Source organism: Panonychus citri, unplaced genomic scaffold (assembly GCF_014898815.1).
Source record: "Panonychus citri isolate SS breed McGregor unplaced genomic scaffold, ASM1489881v1 Contig00072, whole genome shotgun sequence".
Classification (NCBI taxonomy): Eukaryota; Metazoa; Arthropoda; class Arachnida; order Trombidiformes; family Tetranychidae; genus Panonychus; species Panonychus citri.
This window is the reverse complement of record NW_026515477.1, coordinates 847,610-870,442: the sequence shown is the minus strand read 5'-3', so window position 1 is coordinate 870,442 and position 22,833 is coordinate 847,610. Positions and strand designations below refer to the sequence as shown.

The following is a 22,833-nucleotide window of genomic DNA, read 5'->3' as shown; positions in this document are numbered from 1 at the left end:
TTATGATGATGACGATTCTCTAGAAATTATTTCATTTTTATTTTTCTTCATATTCTTATTGGTAGAAATGGAATGAAATTATTATATTATTATCATTGTTTTCGATAATAATTTATATTTTTCTTTCCCTGGGCTATTGTTTGTAGAGAAAGAAATATATTTATGAATGTTACAAGAGGAGAAAAAAGTTCTGGACAAATAAAAGTTTCGACAAATTTTTCGAGGATATTCAATGTTATCTCTCGAATCATTTTATGACTTTTTCGGAATGGAAAACATGATTGGTCTTCAAGATTTCATGATAACAGTAATCATAACAATTTAAATTGAGAATTGGAGATTAACTGAGTTACATATAAAGTTGAAATCGACGAATGTTCAGATTCTGTCTCGATGATAATGATAACAAATGGATACTTGATATAAAAGATATTGAACTTTTTTTTTCCTTCTATGGTAATAATAATATATTTCCATCAAATTCTGTCTTTGTTTTCATAACAATTTCATCATGATAATCATGGTTTTCTCAAACTCTGATTATTATCATTTGTTATTTATCCTGGAAAAATAAGAAAACAGGAAATAATAATAATCCAAGGTGAGGAAATGGTTTTAAATTGTTATCATTTCTTTTCCAGTCCAAATAAATTGATTCAGATTTCAATGGACTGAGAGGGAAAATGAAATTCAAATCCATGGATTCAGTTAGATGATATTTCCTACTTTTTTTCCCTCCTCCTGAAGAATCATTATCATCATCATCATCTTGCTCTCTTTTCACTTTTCTCTATCATGATAATATTTATATCTCTTCGATATCATCTCTCGCTTCAATGGAAATCACTGTGATTTATATAAAATAATACATATAAATAAAGTCTTTTCATCTTCCTAATCATCTTATATCTTTCTCACTTTTTCTTTCTATCATCCTTATCATCTTCATGGTCCATGAACTATCGACAAGTTTGTCGAAGGATAAAATTACTATGAGAATTCATAGTTAACCCATTTACACTTGTATGAACCTACTTTTCATCACCTTTATCATCATTATCATCTAGAGATGATGATAATCATCATCAATTTGTTCATTTTACTTCAATTTTACTCAATTTTATTTACTCAATATTTTCATTCAACTTTTTTTTTCCATTTGGAGGATAAACATTTTCTCATTTCATTTTCAACGTTAATCTTGTTTAATTTTGATTTTTGTTTGATTAAACTTTATTTCTTTTGTACATTTAATGTAATTTAATTTTAAATTAATCATTTAATCAAACAACAACAATCAACTTATTGTCGATACATAAAAGTAACTCAATTGTTTTTTTTATCTTCTTTTTTTTTGCCTTTATGTTTGATTATGGCTTAAAATTTCTATGAGAACCTTTTCTCTAGCTTTTGCTTGTTAATTTTTATTCATTTAGAAACATTATCTCTGCTAATTAACTTTAATAGTTTCGATTAATAATGAAAATTTTTAGAATTTTTCAAATTTAAAGTTGGCGCTTTTCGAATAATCGATAGTCGGTTGTATCGATTGTTGTTAATCGATTTTCTCTCATGTTTCTTTTCATATTTTGTTAGCGGTTAAAACATTTTCTAAGCTTTAATTTTAATATTTCCTTGTGAATTTAATTATAATTGAATATTATTATGGATAGTAGATTGAATTTCTCTGTTAATTCAGGTCATTATACTTCTATGGTTGCCCAATCTCCTGCTGTTAGATCTTCTCGAAGTCGTTATGCTAATTATCTGTCCAATAGTCGACAAGCTGAGCTCAGTAATTGTACTTTCTCTTCAATTCTTCGCCATTCAATAGGTAATTTTGTTTTGTTTCTTTTTTTTCTATCATTAAATTTGAATTGGATTAATAAATTGTTGTACTAATTCTAATCTTTCTTTCCTTTGTTCGGGGTTAATTGTGTTCCAGGTCCTTCTACTCCTTTCATTCTACCTCAAGAGGATACACCAGAAATTAGGGAACATGTGTTTCCATGTTACACTTTGTTTAAATCATTTTTGGAATCAAAGAAAAGACTTGAAGTTGATCTTGAGCTGTTTTCTTTAGCTGAAGAATATGAAAAACAATGTTGTGATCATCTTCAGGTGCTAATGTCCCTGAAAAGTGGTCAAACTATTGACCCTAAAGAGTTGACAACTTTACCACCCAAAATGGAAATGCTTTTACGATCCGAACGTAATTCATGGAGGCTTATCAGAGGTCTTTTTGAAGACAGAGTTAGAGTTTCAGGTAAATTTATCATATCTTAATTGAATCAACACGTTTTGTTAATAATTTCACTCTTTTCGTTTTATTTTAGAGAACAATCAATTAGAAATGTCTGACTCTGAAGATATGATGGTCGATGGAGGTCAAAAGAAGATGAGTGACAAAGAAGTCATTGATGCCTTTTTGGATCGAGATGTTAATGCAAGAACAATGCAACATGTTATCGATTGGCTTGAAAAGAATGAGCAAGATGATATGGATTCGGAAAAATATTGTGATAAAATTGAGTTTTACTCTGAAGGACCTCATAGCTGGGAAAATACTCTCCATAGTATTAAAAATCGTCAGCTTGGTATTAGTAATATTCAACATTGTACTGAGATGGATCCTGATGCTCCAATACGAAGTAATCGTCCATTACATGATCTTGATAAAGAAGATGAGAACCGATTATTCAAACATATACTTCGTTATCTTCGTGCCGGAAGGCTTGATGTTGCCAAAGAAATTGCTGAGAAACTTGGTCATCATTGGTTAGCTGCTGCATTATATGGTTGGGTCCCATTCCATGATCTCAATTTTCAAGAAGGATTTACCGAAGAGGAGGATATGCTTGTAGTCCAAGGTAATGCTTGTCGTGATCTTTGGAAATATACATGTTTCAAGTATTCACAAATGGAAAACACAAATCAATCGGTTTATGAAGCTGCCGTTATTGGATCTCTTTGTGGTAATCTTAAAGCTCCATTGTCCCTTCTTACCCGATGGTCAGATAGACTTTGGTTACTTATTCGAGCCTCTCTTGATTGTCTCACTGAACATGAGCTTCGTCACACTTATCTACCAAATATTGTCACTGCTCGAGGCTCGGGACCAATTAGAACTTTCCTGAGAAACTCTGTTGACTTACCAGAAGAATATTGGAGTAATATGAAAAGCTTTGATGACATTTTTCGAGATGCTGATGCCTGTTTTAAGAAGGAGAATATTTCTTCTGAAGAAAAGTGTCACCAAACTATTCAAAAAATGGTTATTTTAGATGATACTGAAGGTGCTTTAGAATATATGATTGATTGGATTCGGAATCATGGTGTTGAAAACGAGATAAGACCTCAAATTTGTCGATTTTTTGCTCATTTCGTTCTTTTCTTGACCGAATTGGGTCAAATAACAACCGACTCTAGAAGAGGTTTCGCCATTTCAATTCTCGAAGAGTACATCAAATATCTTATTGATTGGAAAGAAATTGAATTGGTAGCTCCATATGTTTCTCATCTTCCACCTTCATACCAAGTCACCACTTATGCTAAATTACTCGAATCTATTACTGACAAAAAAGAACGCCAGTTAGCCTTAAAGGTAGCCAAGGAATCTGAGCTGGATATTGAGAGCATAACTAAAACTGTCGTGGAAACTATTAGAGTTGATTCACACAATTCGATAAAGAAAAGTGATCTATCCATGTTACCTTCGCATGTGGCTGCTGAAGTCGAGGATGATAATGTCAAGATTGATGCTCTTGATTGGCTTTCGATTGATGAAAATATCAATTATATTGAGCTTCTACTCCAATCAAATGCTTTAATCCGTCAATTTTTACTTGCATCTAAAATTGATTCGGCTAAGAAAACAATTAGAAAACTTCCAAGTAACCTGATCGATGGAGTGAACAAAATGTGGAGAAGTAAAGCCGGACAGAAGAAGAGAAAATCGGCTCGACTTGATAATGCGATTCGAGAGCATTTATGCTATTCAGCTTATTCCCAAGCAATTGAATCTTTCGATGATTGGTTAACCTATTATAGTAACTCTAAACCCGAGAAACCCCAACCACCCACAAGTAACAAATTCACCGAGAAAGTGGCCTATCAGCATCTCTTAAAGCAACATGAGATCGACATTGAACAATGGATAAATGTTCTTGGTCTTCAAGCTAAATTAACCGCTGATAAAGTTTACAATGTTTTGTGTTTCGTTGATGGCGGTTGGTTGGTTGATGCCCGAATTGACCCGGAAGAAGATGATACAAGGAAGGAGCAATTGTTGGCTCTTCGTAAAGATAAAATTCCTCAATTAACTTTCATTTTACAAACTGTTCTTCATTCATCCAATCGATATCAAGAATGTTTACAAATTGCCGATGTTATCGCTTCGGAAGTACATTGTCTTTATAAAGAATTTGAACCCGATCAGATCAAAACTTTACTTCACAAGTTAAGGGAAACTTCAATTGTACTTCTTGATCAAAGTAAAGATTGTTGTGGTTATTAATTAACAAACCAAATTGGATAAATCATAATATCCTTTCACGAAATCGATTGTAAATATTAATCCATAAATATCTTCATCAAAGCAAACATTTTGTCCCGAGTTTTATACAAATAATGAAAGCGAAATGAGTTGATTAAATTGCTTTTCAAATTAATTTTATTTCATGTTAATTTCTTATTATTCTGTTGATAATATTAATATTAATCAAATGAATCAATTGATTGTTCAACCGAGAATACCTCCAAGATCAAGTCCAATAGATTTCAAGATTGGTTCAGGCTCTGGTTCGGGTTCAGCTTTAAAATGAAATGTTAGAAAACTCAATTAGTTAAAATTCATTCATTTCTAATTATAAACTGATTATAAATTTTTAACAATTGTTATTAATGATTAAGTTAATTGTTACTTACCAAAAACCAAGGCGATTGCTGAAGCGAAAGCGGCAATGTAAACGATGAGGGTTTTGGCTTCCATTGTTTTTTGGATTTTGTTTGGATCTTAGTTGATTAAAGTCACGAAATTAAATTGTTCTAACTCGATTACGGTTAACCAATGAATGATGATCAACTATCAGTGAGTTATGGTATTTATATCCAAGTGATTAACGTTAATCAATCCAAGCAGATGATTATTTATGTGACACTTAACCCATCTAACAATTAATCACCAATCACAAACTAGTCTAAAAACATTTACTCATGATTTCCGATATTCATTATTGTACATTTAATGAGTATTTTTAGACATCATTTTATAATGTCAAAATAAGTACAATTTAATTAATCATAATTAACTTATTGCTACCTAATAATTAAGTTACATTGTAATCACCTGAGTTATGATAAATTAATGTTCTAATCATCGTGAAACTTCAAACAATCTACTAAATCCAACCAAATCAAATTCTAACCCTCAAAGTTCAATATTAATATCATTCTTCCAATCTAATCTAAAGTCTTTAAAAAAATATTTGAGTTAATTAAACAATTAAATTTAATTCGAAAGATTCACGAAAATCCACTAGATGGCATTAGTTTCATTCTATTGAAATGTTGACAAGATGAACATCTGATCATGAGAATCTGAAATGAATAATTTGATGATTTGTTCAATTTGTTTGTTAATCATTTTAACGATGAGATTTTGTAATTTAAATTAATTTAGTTTTTGTTGGACACAATTTTGCACCTAACCTTGGGAACCAATGACAGGTAAATTTAGGTTAACCGTTTGGGATCCAATTCTCATCACTTCACAAATTGTCACCATTCAAGCTTCATTTTATTCATCACTTGCAATCCTCATTTGTGCTGTTGAATCACCGTCATTAACTTACGTTTTTAGTTATCAAATTAGTTTACTCACTTTATTAGTTTACCTCGTGAATGCTTCCTGTGGGTAAGTTGTCAAGGGTGGAAATGATTTTGATTAATGTTCGTATCTGTTTGTTTTAACTGTCAACTTTTTTTTCTCTTTTTTTTTTCTTTCATTCAGATCTTTTTATTTATGGTCTTTTGTTGGCAGAGCTAAACCATGTTTAGATTATTCAGCAACTTGTTATGCTATTCATCTGATCATCTCTTGGATGTATAATGGGACTTTCCCTAACACTTGGTCTTGGTGGATATTAAACATTATCAGTGCTTCGGTAATGTGTGTCGGTGGTGAATATCTTTGTATGCAAACAGAAATCAAAGCAATTCCTTTACTTCAATCTGGAGATGATGTTTGAACCTCATTCTCTCTCTATTTATATAAATTATTATATTATTTCTTCATTAATTCTCATATTATAGATTTTTATGTGTACAAAACAAAAATTTTGATCTGATTATTTTGTGTATTATATATATAAATCCAATTATTGTAAATGTTTCACCTCCAAACAATAATTATTCAGATTAATTATCATTTTCATCTCAACAGATGAACAGTTAATCTTTTACTTATCATATTGGTAACAAATGACAATCATCAGCTAACCAACTTTTCACTTACACTAGACAAAATTATTGAACAAAATTTAATTGCAAATTTAAGAACAATTAACACAATTATATTAGTAATTGTCGAGATGATTAATTCTCAATTTAGAAATGATGAAATTCAACCATTTCTCTTATCATATTTACCGCCAGAAGTTGCGCCATCTGGTGGAATAGAACATTTTTCTTCTCTTTGATTGGTCAATTTCTCAAAAGAATAGAAATTAAATTTATTCTACCGGGATTTTCTAAAAATCTCTGATGCAATTACTCTTACTATGGATTGTTAATTATTCTTTAATTGTTGTTGTTCGTTAGTTTAACCAATTGTGATTCGTTTATTTTTGGTTTGTTTATTTCTCACTCTCGTTCTTCCGGGTTAAGGTTTTGTTAACCTCATTGGAATTGAAATTGTATCAATTTTTGTTTCAAATTCTCAATGGAGGAAACGTCTACCTTAATTGGTGGATACGATGTTGTTTTCCCATTCAAACCTTATCCTCTTCAAAAAGCTTACATGAGCCAAGTCATCAAATGTCTTAGAGAGGTAATTATTAATTCTATTAACATCGATATTTTGTTTTTTTTTGTTTGAGATTCATTTAATATGTTAATTCATTTTAAATGAGATCATCTTGTACTCGTGTCAATGTGAGGTTTGAGAGTTTAGGGTGGCTCATTTTTCTTTCTCTTACTAATGTTCAACTGTACATGTATTGGCTGGTTTGTGTGTTTGTTTATCAGTGTACGTCTTTCATGTGGTTCGTTATTTTCCCTCCATCTTTTATCCTCTGTTGATAATATTAATGAATTCATTTTTTTCTCAATGATGCTCGAGTTTATTAGCCTTTTACTAATAGCTTTTTTTATTCATTAGAAAAAGAATGGCTTGTTGGAGAGTCCCACGGGTACCGGTAAAACTCTGTCTCTTCTTTGTTCTACTCTATCCTGGTTGGAGAAAAAGAATAGAACACCTTTACTTGAATACTTTACTTCACCGTCACTTGATGGTACATCAGAATGTCAAGGTGCCAGTTCAGATGATGTAGACTTTGTCGACCTCTGTGCCGAGCCTGATGACCTGGTTGGAATTAGTAAAGATGAAAAGAAAAAAGATGAAAAAAAAGGTCCTGTAAACGAACAACCCACAACCAAAGTTCTTTACTCATCTCGAACTCATGCTCAGCTTTCTCAAGCTTGTAAGGAGATGAAAAGATCACATTACAATTTCATGCCTGGTCTAGTGATGGGTGGTAGAGATAATCTCTGTATCAATGAAGAAGTTTCAAAATTGGAAAACAATACAGCTAAAACTCATGCTTGTCGAGCTAAAACGAAAGCTAAACAGTGTCCATATCATTTGCAGTATGAAAAAAAAGTTCTAACCATTGATGACTTCAACTCGACTCCTATTTTGGACATTGAGGACCTGAATACCCTCGGTAAAAAGCATAAAGTATGTCCATATTATGCACTTCGAATATTGAAGCAAAAATCAGATGTTATTTTCATGCCTTACAACTATTTGTTGGATCCCTCTGCTCGAAAAGCTCTTGGAATCGAGATTGCAAACAATGTTATTATATTTGATGAAGGCCACAATATCGAGCGAATATGTGAAGATAGTGTATCCGGTGAATTGAAATCTGAATCGATTGAATATCTTATCAAAGAACTTAAAACTCTGACCCATCACTTAAAAAGTTCAAATCTTATGAATACTGTGGCTCCAGAAGCTCTCGATGCAATGCAAGGTCTAAGTCTTAACTCGGTTACCTTTCTTAAAGATATGTTGATTGCGTTTCAAGGAGAAGTCGAAAAGGCTGTCCAAGATGTTCAAGACAAAAAAGTTCACCAACAAAAATGGATTTTCGAAACCTTAGAGACGGTTGGTGTTCCATTTGAAAAACATACTAGTGTTTTCGAGGCGATCGATCAAATCATGAACTATATCATCGAGGCAAGTCTATTCGCCGGTAACAATAACTTTGCATCTTTTTCTGCTCATTTAGAAAAGCTTAATGACTTTTTCCTGATTGTATTTCCTGATGGATACGATGACGAAAAGTCATGGTTAGAATTTAAAGGAGAATTTCTCAAAAAGTATCGAGTTTTCACCGAAAAAGAGAACGAAGAAAATAGCGTCTCCATGAGCAATGGCCACACTAAAGTTAATGGCTACTCACAAGCTACCAAGAAGTTCAAGGGTTGGACCTCTACCAAAAGAGAATCTACTGACCAAAGAAAACCCTGGACACTCTATTTATGGTGTCTAAGTGCCAGCATTGGATTGAATAGTCTACAAAAGAAAGGCGCACATTGTACCATTATCACAAGCGGAACTTTGGCTCCCCTTCAGTCATTTCAAATCGAGTTAGAGACTCCGTTTCCTGTTATACTACAAAATAGACATATCATCAATGAATCACAAATTGGCATTTACACTCTATCTTTAGCTTACAATAATATCCGTTACAACACTTCATACGAGAATCGCTCTAATTTAGAGCATATCAAAACTATCGGTCAATCTATAGTCAATTTTTGCAACATCATACCCGATGGAGTTCTTATATTTTTTTCTTCATATGCTGTCATGGGAAGTATACTCAAAGTATGGAGAGAACATGAAGATGATAAAAAGGGTAGTCTAGGATGGAAAATCTTCGCTAATTTGAGAGCGAAAAAGACACTATTCGAAGAGCCAAAGGACAAGAACGAGTTTGCCAATTGTATTGTTGAGTATAAGAAAAAAATAGATCAAAAAAATTCAAAAGGAGCTGTTTTCATGGGTATTTGTCGAGGAAAATTATCTGAAGGACTTGATATGGCTGATCATTATTGTCGAGGTGTTTTGATGGTTGGTTTACCTTTTCCTGCTACCCAAGATCCTCGAGTTTTGGTTAAAAAACAATATTTACAAGAACAAAACAATCCGGAATTGAGTCCAACTGATTGGTACACTTTACAAATGAAACGAGCATTAAATCAAGCTATTGGTCGAATTGTAAGACATAAAGATGATTATGGAGTCGTTCTTCTTATTGACCATAGATTCGAAAAATTCGTTGCTGGATTATCCAAATGGATGCATCCATATGTGAAAAATGTTTCCTATTCTGAAGCTACGAGAGCGGTCACTGCTTTCTTCCAACGCCATCAGGCTAAATCTAAAAATGATATCATCTTATAGCGATTGTATTTATATTTTATCTTAGAAGTAGAAGAAACAATTTCTTCCAAATTAAATCAATTTTTTCTGTAATGACTTTCTTTTGTTTCATCATGTAAACAAAGATTCAACACTTGTATACTTCAAAATGAGAATTAAATGTTTTTTTGGTGTGAAAATTGGTTTATTCAGATAATCCATCACAATAAGCAAAAATCATAAGATTAAATTAATTTTTTTCCGGTTTACTTGGTTCACTCAAACCTTTTGCCATGAAAAGTTTAGCGATATTTTGACTCGCAATAGTTGAGCTCAATTGACAATAATTCAAAGTTTGACAATAATTGAGAAGAGCTTCCAACCTTTGCAGCGGAAGAACAGGCTTAATCAACTTGTTAACTTCCTCTTCGGACATTGGAGGATCTCCTCTTGCTTGACGAGCCGAATTTTCTTTAACAATTTGTTGTTGTTTCAAAGCAAAGTTTCGTTGATAATTAGTCCATTTGGCGACATCATCAATACACTTCATTAATGGATGAAGAGTCTTTTCCAACATTGATACTCTTCCCATATCCAAGAATTGTTTTCCTTCATCTTCAGCCATTTTCTCTTCAATCTCACAAAGAAGACCTCTAACAAGATAAGAATTACGAATCTTGATAGGAATCTCTTCAAAGAATTTGTCGAAAGACATATTGTTCTCCTTAAGAGTATCCGGTGAGAAGACTCCTTCTTTACAGAGCTTAATGGCTAAATTGGTTAGTCGATAAGCTTTCAATGAAAGAAAACCTTTTTGTGTGCGAACAGGATCATAAAATAGAACAATAGATTCATCGATTGCTGCTTGATACATAAACTGAGCATCGACAGTTTCAATCTTTGAAAGGCTGCTACCATAAGGATTACTTTGGTACCAACCAACATGAAGATGATCAACATTGACATTTCTCAAATGTCTCATCATAACATACTGATAATCAGTTTCATCGATATCATCTTCTTCCATGTGTCGTGGGAAAGGGAAACAATTGGTCACTTCTAATCGTCTATCCATAATTAGACCAAGTAAAACACCCTGGATCTCAGCGGAAGCGCCTCCTTCCTCTTGACAATGTTTGATTATCTTAAGTACAACAAGTCCATCGATTTGAACATAATCAATGGGACCATCGGTAACCTTAACCTTACCAATAGGAATACTACGAGAAACACCAGCCATAATGACGAAATAAAATACACAAACAATCAATTAATTAAAATAGAAACAAACAATTAAACACTAATTAGATGCGGCGTGTGTTTGGTTATTTGGAAAATAGAAAAAAAAATTTTCTCCAAAACTGTCGGCGTGGAGGTTAAACTGACATCTATTGGTCGAAATTCTTATTCTGTAAAATGTTTCTATTCTAATTCGATAGATGTCGCTCGTTAATTCTAAATTTTGATTATTCTGTTTATAAATTTGTTTCGAAAATTGAATCAAGAGAAAACATTTTTTTCATCAAAATTTAATTAGCAAAAGTGAATTTTATGATTTAATTAACCTTTTAGATTTGTTGGAATTTAATTGTTATTAATTTTGGAAAGCTGAAGAGCTATTACAGCTGTTTGAGCTGAGAAATTCAGTTGACATTTTCAGCTGAAGTTCATTCAAAGTTCAACTGATGAGCTTCACCTTCACCACATCATCTGTTGTTAACGGATTTTAATTGTATCTTTAATTGTTTCACCTTTTAATTAGTTTACTTGCAACAGAATTTTAATTATATTGACCTTGTGTGTATTTTCAGTGATAACTTTATTCATATTTAACTTTTATTTGTCTGTTTAAGGTTCAAGGTGTTTCAAAGACAAAGATCACATTGGTTACCATGACCCCACCAGCTTATCATGAATTTGGAAATCAGGCCAAAGATATTTTCAACAAACATTATCGTAAGGATTTTCATTTAAAATTATGTTTCAATGGGAAACATTCAAATAAGGGATTAAAGTGTAACCAGGTTATTTCGTTTAATAGTAAGATTTTCAAGCACAATTGACCAATATCCAATGTATTGGTTAACAATTTGCTAGCTTTTTATAATTTCTCTATCAGTACATTATGATCAATCAAACCTGGTCTTTTTCTTGTCTTTTTATGTGTTTCCTTAGTAATTTGTTGGAACAGAATTGATTTTCTAATTGTTAATCTCTGTTATTGTTTTTATTATTTTCATTCTAGATCTTGGGCTAGTTAAGCTCGATGTTAAGACTAAAACACCTTCAGGATTGGCTTTCAATGTTTCTGGATCATCAAACAACGAAACAAACAAGGTGTTGGCAAATGTTGAAGCCAATTATACCCATGATAGATATGGACTTACCATGAAAGAGAAATGGGATTGTGACAATAATCTTAGTGCTGAAATCTCCCATCGAGATAAGTTGATCAAAGGTCTAACTCTTGGTGGCAGAAATTCAGTAACCCTTGACACTAAAGCACATAAAGGAAGCATTTTTGTCAAATGTCAAGGAGATTTGATCAACCTTGCAAGTGATGTTGAATTTACTCCTTCGGGAACAATGGTTAATGGATCAGCTGTCATTGGAGCAAAAGAATTTCTTTTCGGCTCTCAAGTCTCATACGATCCAAGCCAGAAAAAACTGGTTAAAACAAATTTTTCAATTGGCTATAATACTATTGATTATGCTGTTCATGGAAGTTTGAATGAAAAAAATGATTTCAATGGATCAATTTACCATAAAGTCAATGAATCACTCGAAAGTGCTGTTTCTGTTGGTTGGTCGGCTGATAATGCATCAACTAAATTGGCTCTTGGATGTGTCTACAAATTAGATAACACTTCATCATTACGAGCAAAAATTAATAACAACAGTAATCTGAGTCTTGGTTTGTCACACAAACTTCGTCCTGGTATCTTGGTTACAATGTCATCCATGTTTGACCTGAAAAATTTACATGGAGGTGGACACAAAATAGGATTGGGAATCGAGTTGAATGCCACTTAAAGATCTAAAATTTTAACGAAAGTGCTTTCACATTATTCCTTTTATTTAGATGACCAATTATTCCCGATGAAATATTTCTTAAGTTTTGAGTAATTCCAATTCCAGTCTCACCATTAATTCACCTGAATTAATAGTAACTTTTTTCTTCTTCTTCTTAGTTTTCAAACTCAGTATTAATGTTAACATGCATTCCAAATAAGTAAGTTTCACCAAAGACTAAAATAGATTTCAAATTATTGGAGAAAAAATAACAATCTCAATAATTAGATAATCTTTTGAATCTCATTCTATTCAATAAAATTATTTGAAATTATTAAATTAACCAAATCACCGAGAACAACTAAATTAACATTTCCTCATTCAGGTTTAAATCAAAAAGTAGAACCAACAAAGGAAAAACAATTAAAACCCTAAAAAAGGGTAATCAAGATAATCCAAAGATTAAGCGATCAAGATTTTGATGATTAAGTTGGAAACCAAATCAATTTGGTTCCCGATGATTGACCAAATCAATGAGCTCTAATTGTTTTCAGTTAATTGTTGTTCATCTTCATCTTCATCTTCTCTCTTCTCTTCCTTTCTCCACCTTACTTACTCTTTCCACTCTCATGTTTCCCTCTTTTTTTCCTCTTCTTCTTCTCCCTCATCATCATCATCATCATCATCTTTGTTTTCTCTTTCTTTCTCTCTTTCTCTGCTCATCCATTTGAAACAGCGCATTGGAATAGCAAAGTTGCTTAGTTGAACAAAATCCGTTCAAGTTACAAGTTGATGAAGATGATGATCTTTATTGGTTATAACCGTTGTAATAGTTTCTAATCTAATCCCCCTGTTGTTGGATTACAGTTCAATCCATGAAAATTTGAATCGAGAGATGAGAAAATCTTAATGATTATCAAATTGGAATAATCTTAGAGAATAAGATTATCTTGATTAACTCATTCACTGATTTCTAAAGAGTTTCATAATTGTGACTCATTTTTGTTTTTGTTTTTTTTTAATTTTCTTTCTCAAGTGACAATTTTCATTGTAAAATTGATTTACAATTATGATCACTTTGGGAAAACGAAACTAATTTATCGACCCAAACGAAACGAAATATAAAGATAATTACGAGAGATGAAGTTAAATTGATCGTGACAATGACCATGGATAAGGTTTATCATCAGAATCGTTCATCGGGCTTTACATCAACAGTAACGTTGAATAGGCCAAATAACACCAATGGTCTTAATGGAAGTGTCAATTGTCTTGTCTCTCGATTACCTCAGAGACGAGAATCGAAAATTCCAGGTCCAAATAATCGATCGAACTCACCGGGAATCGAATTAATTTCAATAGAATATCAGCATCACCATCTCTGTCGTCACATCCGTAACCTCATCTTCCGCAAAAGCGACAACGAGATAAACATTATCATCGTTAATCAAGCTCGTCTAAAGAAGATTGTCCAATAATTAAGAAAATTGATTGATCGGCCAATGTATTGCCTTTGCTTAGCAATAACTATAGTCCATTAATTGAACAATCTGATATTTTGATATCTTTGTAGCGCTTCATGTTTTGCATGAAAAAACGTGAAATATAATAATTGGATGATGGTAACTACTTATGTACCAATTGATGATATTGATAATTGTATAAGTTACTAAACTTGGTGACGAATGACAGTGACGAAGATGATGAGACAATTTCAACTGTAAACTTTGTTGATTATCAATGAAGATGATCAAAGATGAAGATGCTCTTGGCCTAGTTAACTTTTGAGGGTTTTTTTGATTATGAACAACGTTTGTAAAACTTAAACTATAATCAACAAGTTGCAAATCTATAATTAGCTATTCATCAATGTTACACATTGGAAACGATTCCAAGCACAAGATTTTTCATCCTGATTCTGAAAAAATACTCAGATAGAAACAGGCCATTCGTTGCTCATCTTCATTTTCATCATGGAGGAGGAAATGTTTCCCTCATGATAGAAAACAAAATCCCTTTAACCTTCCAATTGGATGGTAGTCAAAAATAGCGAAAGTTTTATCTCTCTCTCTCTCTCTCTCTAAACTTTTTTCTCTTTCTTTCTCATCATCATCATCTTATTTATCCTCATCTTCATCTTCATCTTCATCTTTTACACAGGTTTCAATTTAGTTGAATATGAAATAATCTCAATGGTTTCTCTGTTTCTATCTTTTGCCTCGAAAAGGTGTAATGTTTTTCAATGGAGATAATCAACTAATAACAATTTATTGATTATTGTTATTTTCTAATAATTAGTTGATTATAAAAATTGTTTTCTATGCTGAACAAATTAAATCTTCTGTTTCTATAACATCGTGAATGTTTCGAGTGTCTCTTACTCTTGTAAATATATTTATCTAATTTCTTACATTCTAAATCTGTTAGTTTATTGTGATCGTCATTTGTTAATTGTTGTTGTTTCCATCGTAATAACCAATGTCAATGATGGAAGATCGCAGTGGATTATTCAATGAGATTCAAAAATTTTCTCAACGAGCTCTACGTAAAGTTGAGACCAATGTGACAACCGGATTAGGCGAAAAGGTTGTTGAAAAGCGAAACGCTAAAGGATTAAAGACACTTGATAACGAATCTAATAAATCATCGAAATCAAATGATACACAATCCAAATTAGATCTTCAAGTTGGTCTTGTGATTCCAGGATTAATGATCGGTAAGTTGTGGAGCAAAAAATAGATGAACAATTGGTTTCGATTCAACTAATTAGTCCAGTTCCCATTTGATTTCGTCAATCCGAACAGGGGACAGAAAATTTTCCAATCAATTCTGAATGAGTTTCACTTAAATTTTATCGAAAACTTGACTAAATGAATTGCGAAACTGCGTAATTGATTGAGAACTAATTGGAAAATTTTCTGTCCTCTTTCGGGGACTGACGAAATCAAATGGGAACTGGACTAATTAGTTGAAAACTCGGTGAAAAATGGCTGTAAATGGTTTCCTATTCCTCCAACATGATAGTTGAGCAAATTTGGAATTTTCTTTTTCATCAATCAATTGATTCCATCCATAGTCCCTCTTAGTTAATTTTAAATCCTTCTTCTTAGAGAATTAGTTATCGACCTTGTTTCCTATTTCTGCAAAGAGCTGAAAATAAAATCTTGGCTTGAGTAACAAGCCAACACATAGACATGAACATTTTAAAATACTCATCATTCAAATCACCAAGGAGAATCAGTATTACTGATTCAGTAATACAAATCAAACAGAATTAAAATATTACAAACATTTAACAGAGACAAATCTCATGTTAATTTTATCCGATCCATTGAAATTCAATGTTTCTTTTATACAGAAAATCCAATACAAACCATAATCCATTTTATGAAGAAGCGAAATTTTCACATTTCAAAAACACCGATATTATTACGATGCTTGGATTTAGCAGATTTGATGAATTAGCTAAATTAGTTTTCACCAGAACTAGCAAACATCCATGAAGAAAAAGGAGATTAATATTATTATTATAAAGAATAAAGAAAAACAAGAAAAGAAAACCTTGATTAGTGATTAGTTAATTTTTTTTCAGCTCAAATTTTCAACATAAATATTTACCTTAATGGTTTCTCCATGTTGATCTCATTTCCAGAAATAGATTTAATTTTTTCCACTACAATCACATGGTAAACAAATTAACACTAATCACCTTTTCCTTGGAATAATAAAAATACAAAATAATTGGTAAAAGATAATTAAAATCTAATAACAATTAACCAAGAAAAATGTTTCGTTCTGTTTGCGAAAACGGTTAACCAAATGTCGCCGGTTATGTACCAACGAAACTTTCGTTACGAAAGAGAAACAAATTTTCTCGCAAAAGAAAACATCAAATGAAAGAGTTGATTTGTAATTAGAATTTAAATGTCAACTAGGTTAACATTTTCTCTTAATCATTTTGATTGTCCAATGTGATTAAGTGAAGTAACTGAGATTAATTCCAATTGAATTTTTTATTGGTTTGTTTCTTTGTCAATACTTTCATTTCACTTTCATCATCTTTGTTACTGTTGATCTTTAATTGTTTTCATTTTGCTGTTTGTAGATTTTTGTTAACAGTTAATTGTTGTGTCTCTGTTTTTTTATTGTTAATTAGTTTTCATTTTCTATTTACGCTATCATTTAGGTTCACAGGATGTTGCCCATAATAAGAAAGTATTGGAAGAATATGGGATAACCCATATTATAAATGCTGCTGAAAATGAGGTTGAAAATAGATTTGAAGATGATTACAATTATTACTCAATGCAAATTGAAGATTCATCTTCAACTGATTTAAATAAATATCTTGATGATATTTACGAGTTTATCGATCAAGGTCGATTTGCGGGTAATTGTTTCGTTCACTGTGATGCCCATAAACCAGGTCTCTCTAGATCATCAGCGATCTGTATCGCTTATCTCATGTATAAGGAGAAGAGGAGATTCGATGATGCTTATAATGAGGTAGGTGAAGTTCATTTTTCAGAGAAACGATGGATTAATTTCTATGTAGAAAAGTAAATAAACTAAATAACAAATTACTAATCTACACAATTAATTTGATGTTGTTAATTTCATACGAATGATTGTTCTTCATTTGTCTTTCTTGACTACTTTAGGTGAAGGAAGCTCGTCCATTTGTAAAGCCGAATGATAGTTTTATGAAACAATTGAAGAAATTAGATGAAGAATATAATGGAACCAAGAAAAAGGACGAAATTGAAGATCCATTTACCAAAAAGAAAAGGATGGAAATCGAAGCTGAAAAGGCCATGTTAAAGGGCACTACTAGTGTTAAGAACAAACTTCAAATGTTTAAAAAGGTTGAAGAAGATGAGAAAATTCGAGTTACCAGTCCAACTCCTAATAAATTGCGTACCAATGGTGTTTCATGGGGAACAGAAACCGGAGAAGATAATAACAATAATAGTAATAAGGATAATTCGAGTGAAGAAAAGCCAACACCCAAAAAATTGACCTCAATTCTGAGTTTTTTTCAACCGAAAGATGCTTCATCGTCCAGTTTTAAAGCAAACAATTCCATTGGTTTACCAAAAGTTGCCCCTTCCAATGGTCCAGTTAAAAAATGGAAACCTGTTGAAACGAAGGGACTACAAAGGGTTAAAGATCCACAGATTAAATTTGACCCACACAAAGATTTTAGCGCCTATGAAAGGATCAAAAAATCGAAAAGTGGAGTTAAATGGGCAACGAAAAAGGATGCACTCAAACGAACTAAATCAAAAGAGTTCAAAGCAGCTATGGCAGCGAAAGAAAATCAACCAACTTTACCACCATCAACACCGGCATCGAAAACAACTCAATCACCAGAAATTAAGAATAACTCAACGATTAAATCTGATTCTAAATCTACAACAACAACTTCCAAAGCAACGCCAAATGTTTCAGCGTTTAAAAGTCCTTCAAACTCTGTGCCTCCTCCGCCACCACCTCCTCCTCCTGTGCCCATGGAATCGTCATCATCATCACCATCTACAAAATCTACTTCTTTGCAATCTAAAACGTCGAAACCTCGTCGCCTGTCGTTACCAGTCAAGTCAAATCCGCTCGGCCAACTTTAAGAAAAAGACCTTCTCAGGAAGACGAATCATCCAAGCAAACAACTGAATCGCAACGACCTCCCCTCCGTCGTCGTCCATCTCAAGAGGTCAATGAAGAAAATGTTACCTCACCATCAGCGACAAATAGTCGACAACTCAGACGTCGACCTTCACAAGAAACAAATGATCAAACGGCTGATGTACAATTACGACCATCGTTGCGACGTCGACCTTCACAAGAGAACCAGATAGAATCAGAGTCGACAATAAAACCAGTGACACCGACAACAAGCGCACCAACTGAACCAGTTTATCCATGGAGAAAAGGTAGAAAAAGTTCTGAAGTTAATCAAGAAACGATTAACAATAAATCATCAGTAACAAATTCTAATACTACATCGATAAACAATCAGCAATCAAAATCAAGTGAACAAGAGTCAATGAGAAAACAAAGTGTAACATTTGACGAAACTCCAACACAAAGTAAACCTGAAGATAAGCCCAAAGTTTACGGAGTCTGTCGGCCTAAGCCCAAAAATATTGTCGGTGGAGCGATTTGGACAGCAGAGGAAAAGCCGACACCCAAAAAACCAGAGGAAATTAAAACTGAAGATGAGAACAAAAAGATTCATTCCAATGTAGGAACATCAACATCGACACCAACTCCAACCCAAACACCATCTAAATCTAATCCTTTGACACCACAACCTGTCGAGGTTAAAATCAATTCACCATCTAAGCAACAGGTTAATCAAGATTCGACAAAAATTGAGAAGAAAAAAGAAGAAGATAAGAAAGATGTCAAGAAGATCATTATTATGCAGCAAGAAGAAAGTGACGAAGATGAAGACGAGGAAGAAGAAGATGAAGAAGATGAAGAAGAAACCGAAGAAGACAGTGATGAAGAGGAAGAGGATGAGGATGATGAAGATGAGGACGATGAAGATGAAGACGAAACAGTTCAATCAAAGAAATCGGGACTAACCCGATCATCAACTGCAGAGATTTTGAAACTCATTAAATCAAAGACGAAAGCAGAGATCGCTCATTCAATGGATATAATTGAGGAAGATGAAGAGATCGATGTTCTATTAAATGAACTTGAGAAAGAAGGAATTGAGAATATCGATTGGGGAGAACTTGGAATTGGTTTAAATGAAGTAAAAGATATCGTGGAAAATGCAATCGAAGAAGAAGAAGAAGATGCCGAAGAAGAAGACGATGAAGAGGGAAATGAGGAGGAAGAAGAAGATGAAGATGAATCGAACAATGAAAAAGAGAAAGATGAAGAAGAAGAAGAGATTGAAAATCTTTTGAAGAATTTGGAAAAAGAAGGGATTAAAGAAGATCTAAGCGATTTCAGTGAGAGTGGAAAAGAATCACCGATTTCCAGTGTAACAATTGTATCAACGGCTCGACCCACGACACCCTCGTCCTCATTAAAAGTACCATCGATGACAAAATCATCTAATCAAGTGAAAAAACCTGAACCGACTGTTAATTACATACAAAAAGCTCCGGTAATTGATGACGAGGAGGAAGAAGAGGAAGAAGACTCATGTGAGGAAGAAGTTGAACTAGTTATCGAGGATGATAGTGATTAAGATTCAATGAAATTAATCACAATTAAATCCCTTAATCATAATTGTTAAACCATTTAAATTGATTTGCTTGATAATATTGTAATCACTTTTTACGCTTTCATCTTTCTTGCTCCAACAATTATCCTTTCGCTTTCCCTGCATAGTTTTTGTTGTTTCAACAAACGACCGTAATTGTGATGTTTACATCTAATCATGAATGTAAATTGCTTTTGATTTGAACAATTTCACTGATTACGATGTAAATTTGATTCAATTGTTGGAGACAATATTTTCTTTTATCATAATTAATTACATTCAAAAAGCTTTAATGTCAACATTCAAACTCCATCTTCGATATATAATATAACCTTCCCACTCTCATTTTGTTAATCTTTACCCTGTTAACGAACCAAAGTTATAACAATTAACCTTTAAAACCATCATCATCAACAAAAATCAAAGGAGAATGATCAACAATCAATTAACCATAAACAAAAGACGAAGAATGAACAATCAGCTAATGAAACTTCATTGTAATTAACAGGATAATATCTAAAGGATTTTAATCATCTTTATTAATTATTGATTATTGTGATGATTAAAAGTTAACTGTAATTCTGACTGTTACTATGAAACATTTGAAGATGGATAATGTTAATTTTTAATTGTTAAAAATTATTTTTTTTTGCTCAATAAACCAAATTATCAAATCAAATCCCATCGCAAATCCTGGTTACAATCAAATTAACAAGATAATACAATAAGCTGATAGACATTAATTATCAACAATTGGTAGATTCAAAGTCCAGTTAAAATAGAGGAACATGTCAACCTTAAGATTGACCTCCGTCTAAAATTAATAACTTTTGGGATAAAAACTTTTAAGAAACTCCCAAAAGCCTTTTTCAAAAGTTCTAAAAAAATCGAAAGACCAAAAATGTATTATCATATTTTAAGAACTTTCGAAAAGACTTAACGAATTTGTTTAAGAGTCTTCATCATGAGTGGGCTTATTTTGGATTAAACGGAGGTCACATTCAGGGTTTAAATATCATTTAATTAATAGGATCTCTTCGGGCTCAGTTGAGTTTTTGAAGCAAAATTCATTTCAATCAAGCTATTAAGGATATAAAGACAATTAGAAAGAGATTGGTTTGTACTCGATTCGTTTGATGAGATGAACAAAAGTAGCACAGAATTGAATTTTGAATTCGCAGGTTTAATTTAATTAAAATTTATCAGAATCGGCAGAAAATGAAAAAATTCATCAAATGTCCATTAGATGGCGACTTAGAACATACAAAACTTATTGTGATTCGAAACTTGTCAATTAAAATATAACCCAAAGTCTTAAGGTTCAAGGGTCGAAGGTTTGAGTTTTTAAGCTTAAGTTTTGAGTAATTCCAATTCCAGTTTCACCATTAATTCACTTGAATTAATAGTAACTTTTTTCTTCTTCTTCTTCTTAGTTTTCAAACTCAGTATTAATGTTAACATGCATTCCAAATAAGTAAGTTTCACCAAAGACTAAAATAGATTTCAAATTATTGGAGAAAAAATAACAATCTCAATAATTAGATAATCTTTTGAATCTCATTCTATTCAATAAAAGTATTTGAAATTATTAAATTAACCAAATCACCGAGAACAACTAAATTAACATTTCCTCATTCAGGTTTAAATCAAAAAGTAGAATCAACAAAGGAAAAACAATTAAAACCTTAAAAAAGGGTAATCAAGATAATCCAAAGATTTAGCGATCGAGATGATAATTATGAAGATGGAAACCAAATCAATTTGGTTCCCGTTGATTGACCAAATCAATGAGCTCTAATTGTTTTCAGTTAATTGTTGATATTCATGTAAAAGAAATGAAAGGTCAATACAACTTTAAGAATGTAAATTTTCCTTCTCACTGTAAATTGTGATGATTAGTCAATTTTCGGACCATTTAAATAGTGAATTAAATGAGCGAATGTTAAAATTGTCCAACAATAAATCTCGCAGTGAATCTTAACCATTAATCTTGTCTCTAAATCACTATTACATCTTATCTGGATAATCTGTTTCTCCCTTTACTCATCTTCATCCTCCCTTTTCAATTTCATCATGAAGGGCGAGTGAGTCAAAATTGGCAAAGATCCAGGCAACTCTATCTTACTATTGCATCTTTCTGGTCATCATCATCATCATCATCATCGTAGTCATCATCAATTTAATTCATCTACTAGTATTTGCTTTTTCAATATTAACTTTTAATGGAAACAAAAAGTGAATGGACTGAAAATGAGGATTAGTAACAATTAAGAGGAAACATTTAATTATAATGAGAAGGTGTCAATGGGATGGTCAATACAACAAACTTTTGATTATAACCTCAAGTTTGTCTAATTTGATTATAAACAACTGATTCTATTCAGAAAGTTATAAATCATATTAATTGTGATAATAAAATCAACAGAACCCTGACCTTGTTAGGGTCTAACAATTTATTGATAAATTGTTAATAAACAATCAAGTTAATACTTTCTAATGATAAACACGAGACTTTCATCTTCTCGCCTTATCATCCCCTCTACCTCATCATCTTCAACTTCCTCCTCTTAAAGTCAACATCCGACTCTCCTCATGATGATAATCATCATCATCATTCAATTTCCTGGTGAAAATATACAAAATTAAATCAATGAATCTAATACAATCATCTACATGTATTATTGTTATTAATACTAATTAAATTGGTTCTCTAATTGGTTCTCTAGTTAATCTAATTGGTCCCAATAAAACCTAAAGCCAATGAAAAGTTGATCAAGTTAAAAGTTTTTATTAAAATTAAATTAACTAACCAAAGCATCAATCAAATTAATAGCGATTAACATATTGATCCTGATAAATAATGTTGACAATTTTCATTTGTATTGTTATTGTAATTAAAATGATGATATTAAAGTGGATTTCAATTGTTATTCAGTGTTCATCATGA

The 22,833-nt window shown here is 32.2% G+C and overlaps 6 protein-coding genes and 1 long non-coding RNA gene across 10 annotated transcripts; 5 read left to right on the top strand and 2 right to left on the bottom strand.

The window, feature by feature from the left end:
* The first annotated feature begins 1,586 nt into the window (after positions 1-1,586).
* On the top strand, positions 1,587-4,813 carry LOC128386658 (nuclear pore complex protein Nup107-like). Its single transcript, XM_053345721.1, has 3 exons — positions 1,587-1,834; positions 1,946-2,266; positions 2,337-4,813. Exons 1-3 carry the CDS (start codon positions 1,666-1,668, stop codon positions 4,514-4,516), a joined length of 2,670 nt encoding a protein of 889 aa, XP_053201696.1. The 5' UTR covers positions 1,587-1,665; the 3' UTR covers positions 4,517-4,813.
* On the bottom strand, positions 4,655-5,436 carry LOC128386664 (uncharacterized). The gene is made up of 2 exons (XR_008324913.1): positions 4,927-5,436; positions 4,655-4,812 (listed from the first exon to the last, which is right to left on the bottom strand). It is a non-coding gene; the product is annotated as an uncharacterized LOC128386664 (long non-coding RNA).
* A 138-nt stretch (positions 5,437-5,574) lies between these two features.
* On the top strand, positions 5,575-6,387 carry LOC128386663 (protein SYS1 homolog). The gene is made up of 2 exons (XM_053345729.1): positions 5,575-5,914; positions 6,011-6,387. Exons 1-2 carry the CDS (start codon positions 5,721-5,723, stop codon positions 6,246-6,248), a joined length of 432 nt encoding a protein of 143 aa, XP_053201704.1. The 5' UTR covers positions 5,575-5,720; the 3' UTR covers positions 6,249-6,387.
* A 329-nt stretch (positions 6,388-6,716) lies between these two features.
* On the top strand, positions 6,717-9,852 carry LOC128386659 (regulator of telomere elongation helicase 1 homolog). Of its 2 annotated transcripts, none has more exons than XM_053345722.1 (2): positions 6,717-7,048; positions 7,379-9,852. In XM_053345722.1, exons 1-2 carry the CDS (start codon positions 6,941-6,943, stop codon positions 9,692-9,694), a joined length of 2,424 nt encoding a protein of 807 aa, XP_053201697.1. In that variant the 5' UTR covers positions 6,717-6,940; the 3' UTR covers positions 9,695-9,852. The 2 variants fall into 2 exon arrangements, with proteins under 2 accessions (XP_053201697.1, XP_053201698.1); XM_053345723.1 differs by lacking the exon at positions 6,717-7,048 and adding an exon at positions 7,109-7,246.
* On the bottom strand, positions 9,836-11,011 carry LOC128386660 (eukaryotic translation initiation factor 3 subunit H-like). Its single transcript, XM_053345724.1, has one exon. The coding sequence runs from the start codon at positions 10,890-10,892 to the stop codon at positions 9,903-9,905; it is 990 nt and encodes a 329-aa protein (XP_053201699.1). The 5' UTR covers positions 10,893-11,011; the 3' UTR covers positions 9,836-9,902.
* Positions 11,012-11,157: 146 nt separating this feature from the next.
* Positions 11,158-13,012, top strand: LOC128386662 (voltage-dependent anion-selective channel protein 2-like). 3 transcript variants are annotated; one of them, XM_053345727.1, is made up of 3 exons: positions 11,158-11,384; positions 11,506-11,608; positions 11,898-13,012. In XM_053345727.1, the coding sequence occupies exons 2-3, from the start codon at positions 11,545-11,547 to the stop codon at positions 12,683-12,685; spliced, it is 852 nt and encodes a 283-aa protein (XP_053201702.1). In that variant the 5' UTR covers positions 11,158-11,384; positions 11,506-11,544; the 3' UTR covers positions 12,686-13,012. The 3 variants fall into 3 exon arrangements, with proteins under 3 accessions (XP_053201702.1, XP_053201700.1, XP_053201701.1); XM_053345725.1 differs by having other exon boundaries at positions 11,506-11,692; XM_053345726.1 differs by having other exon boundaries at positions 11,158-11,608.
* Positions 13,013-13,153: 141 nt separating this feature from the next.
* Positions 13,154-20,565, top strand: LOC128386657 (glutamic acid-rich protein-like). The gene is given in 4 exon segments (XM_053345720.1): positions 13,154-15,380; positions 16,851-17,170; positions 17,326-18,246; positions 18,249-20,565. Coding segments are annotated over 4 exon segments (3,102 nt in total). The 5' UTR covers positions 13,154-15,142; the 3' UTR covers positions 19,872-20,565.
* The last annotated feature ends 2,268 nt before the right edge of the window (positions 20,566-22,833 follow it).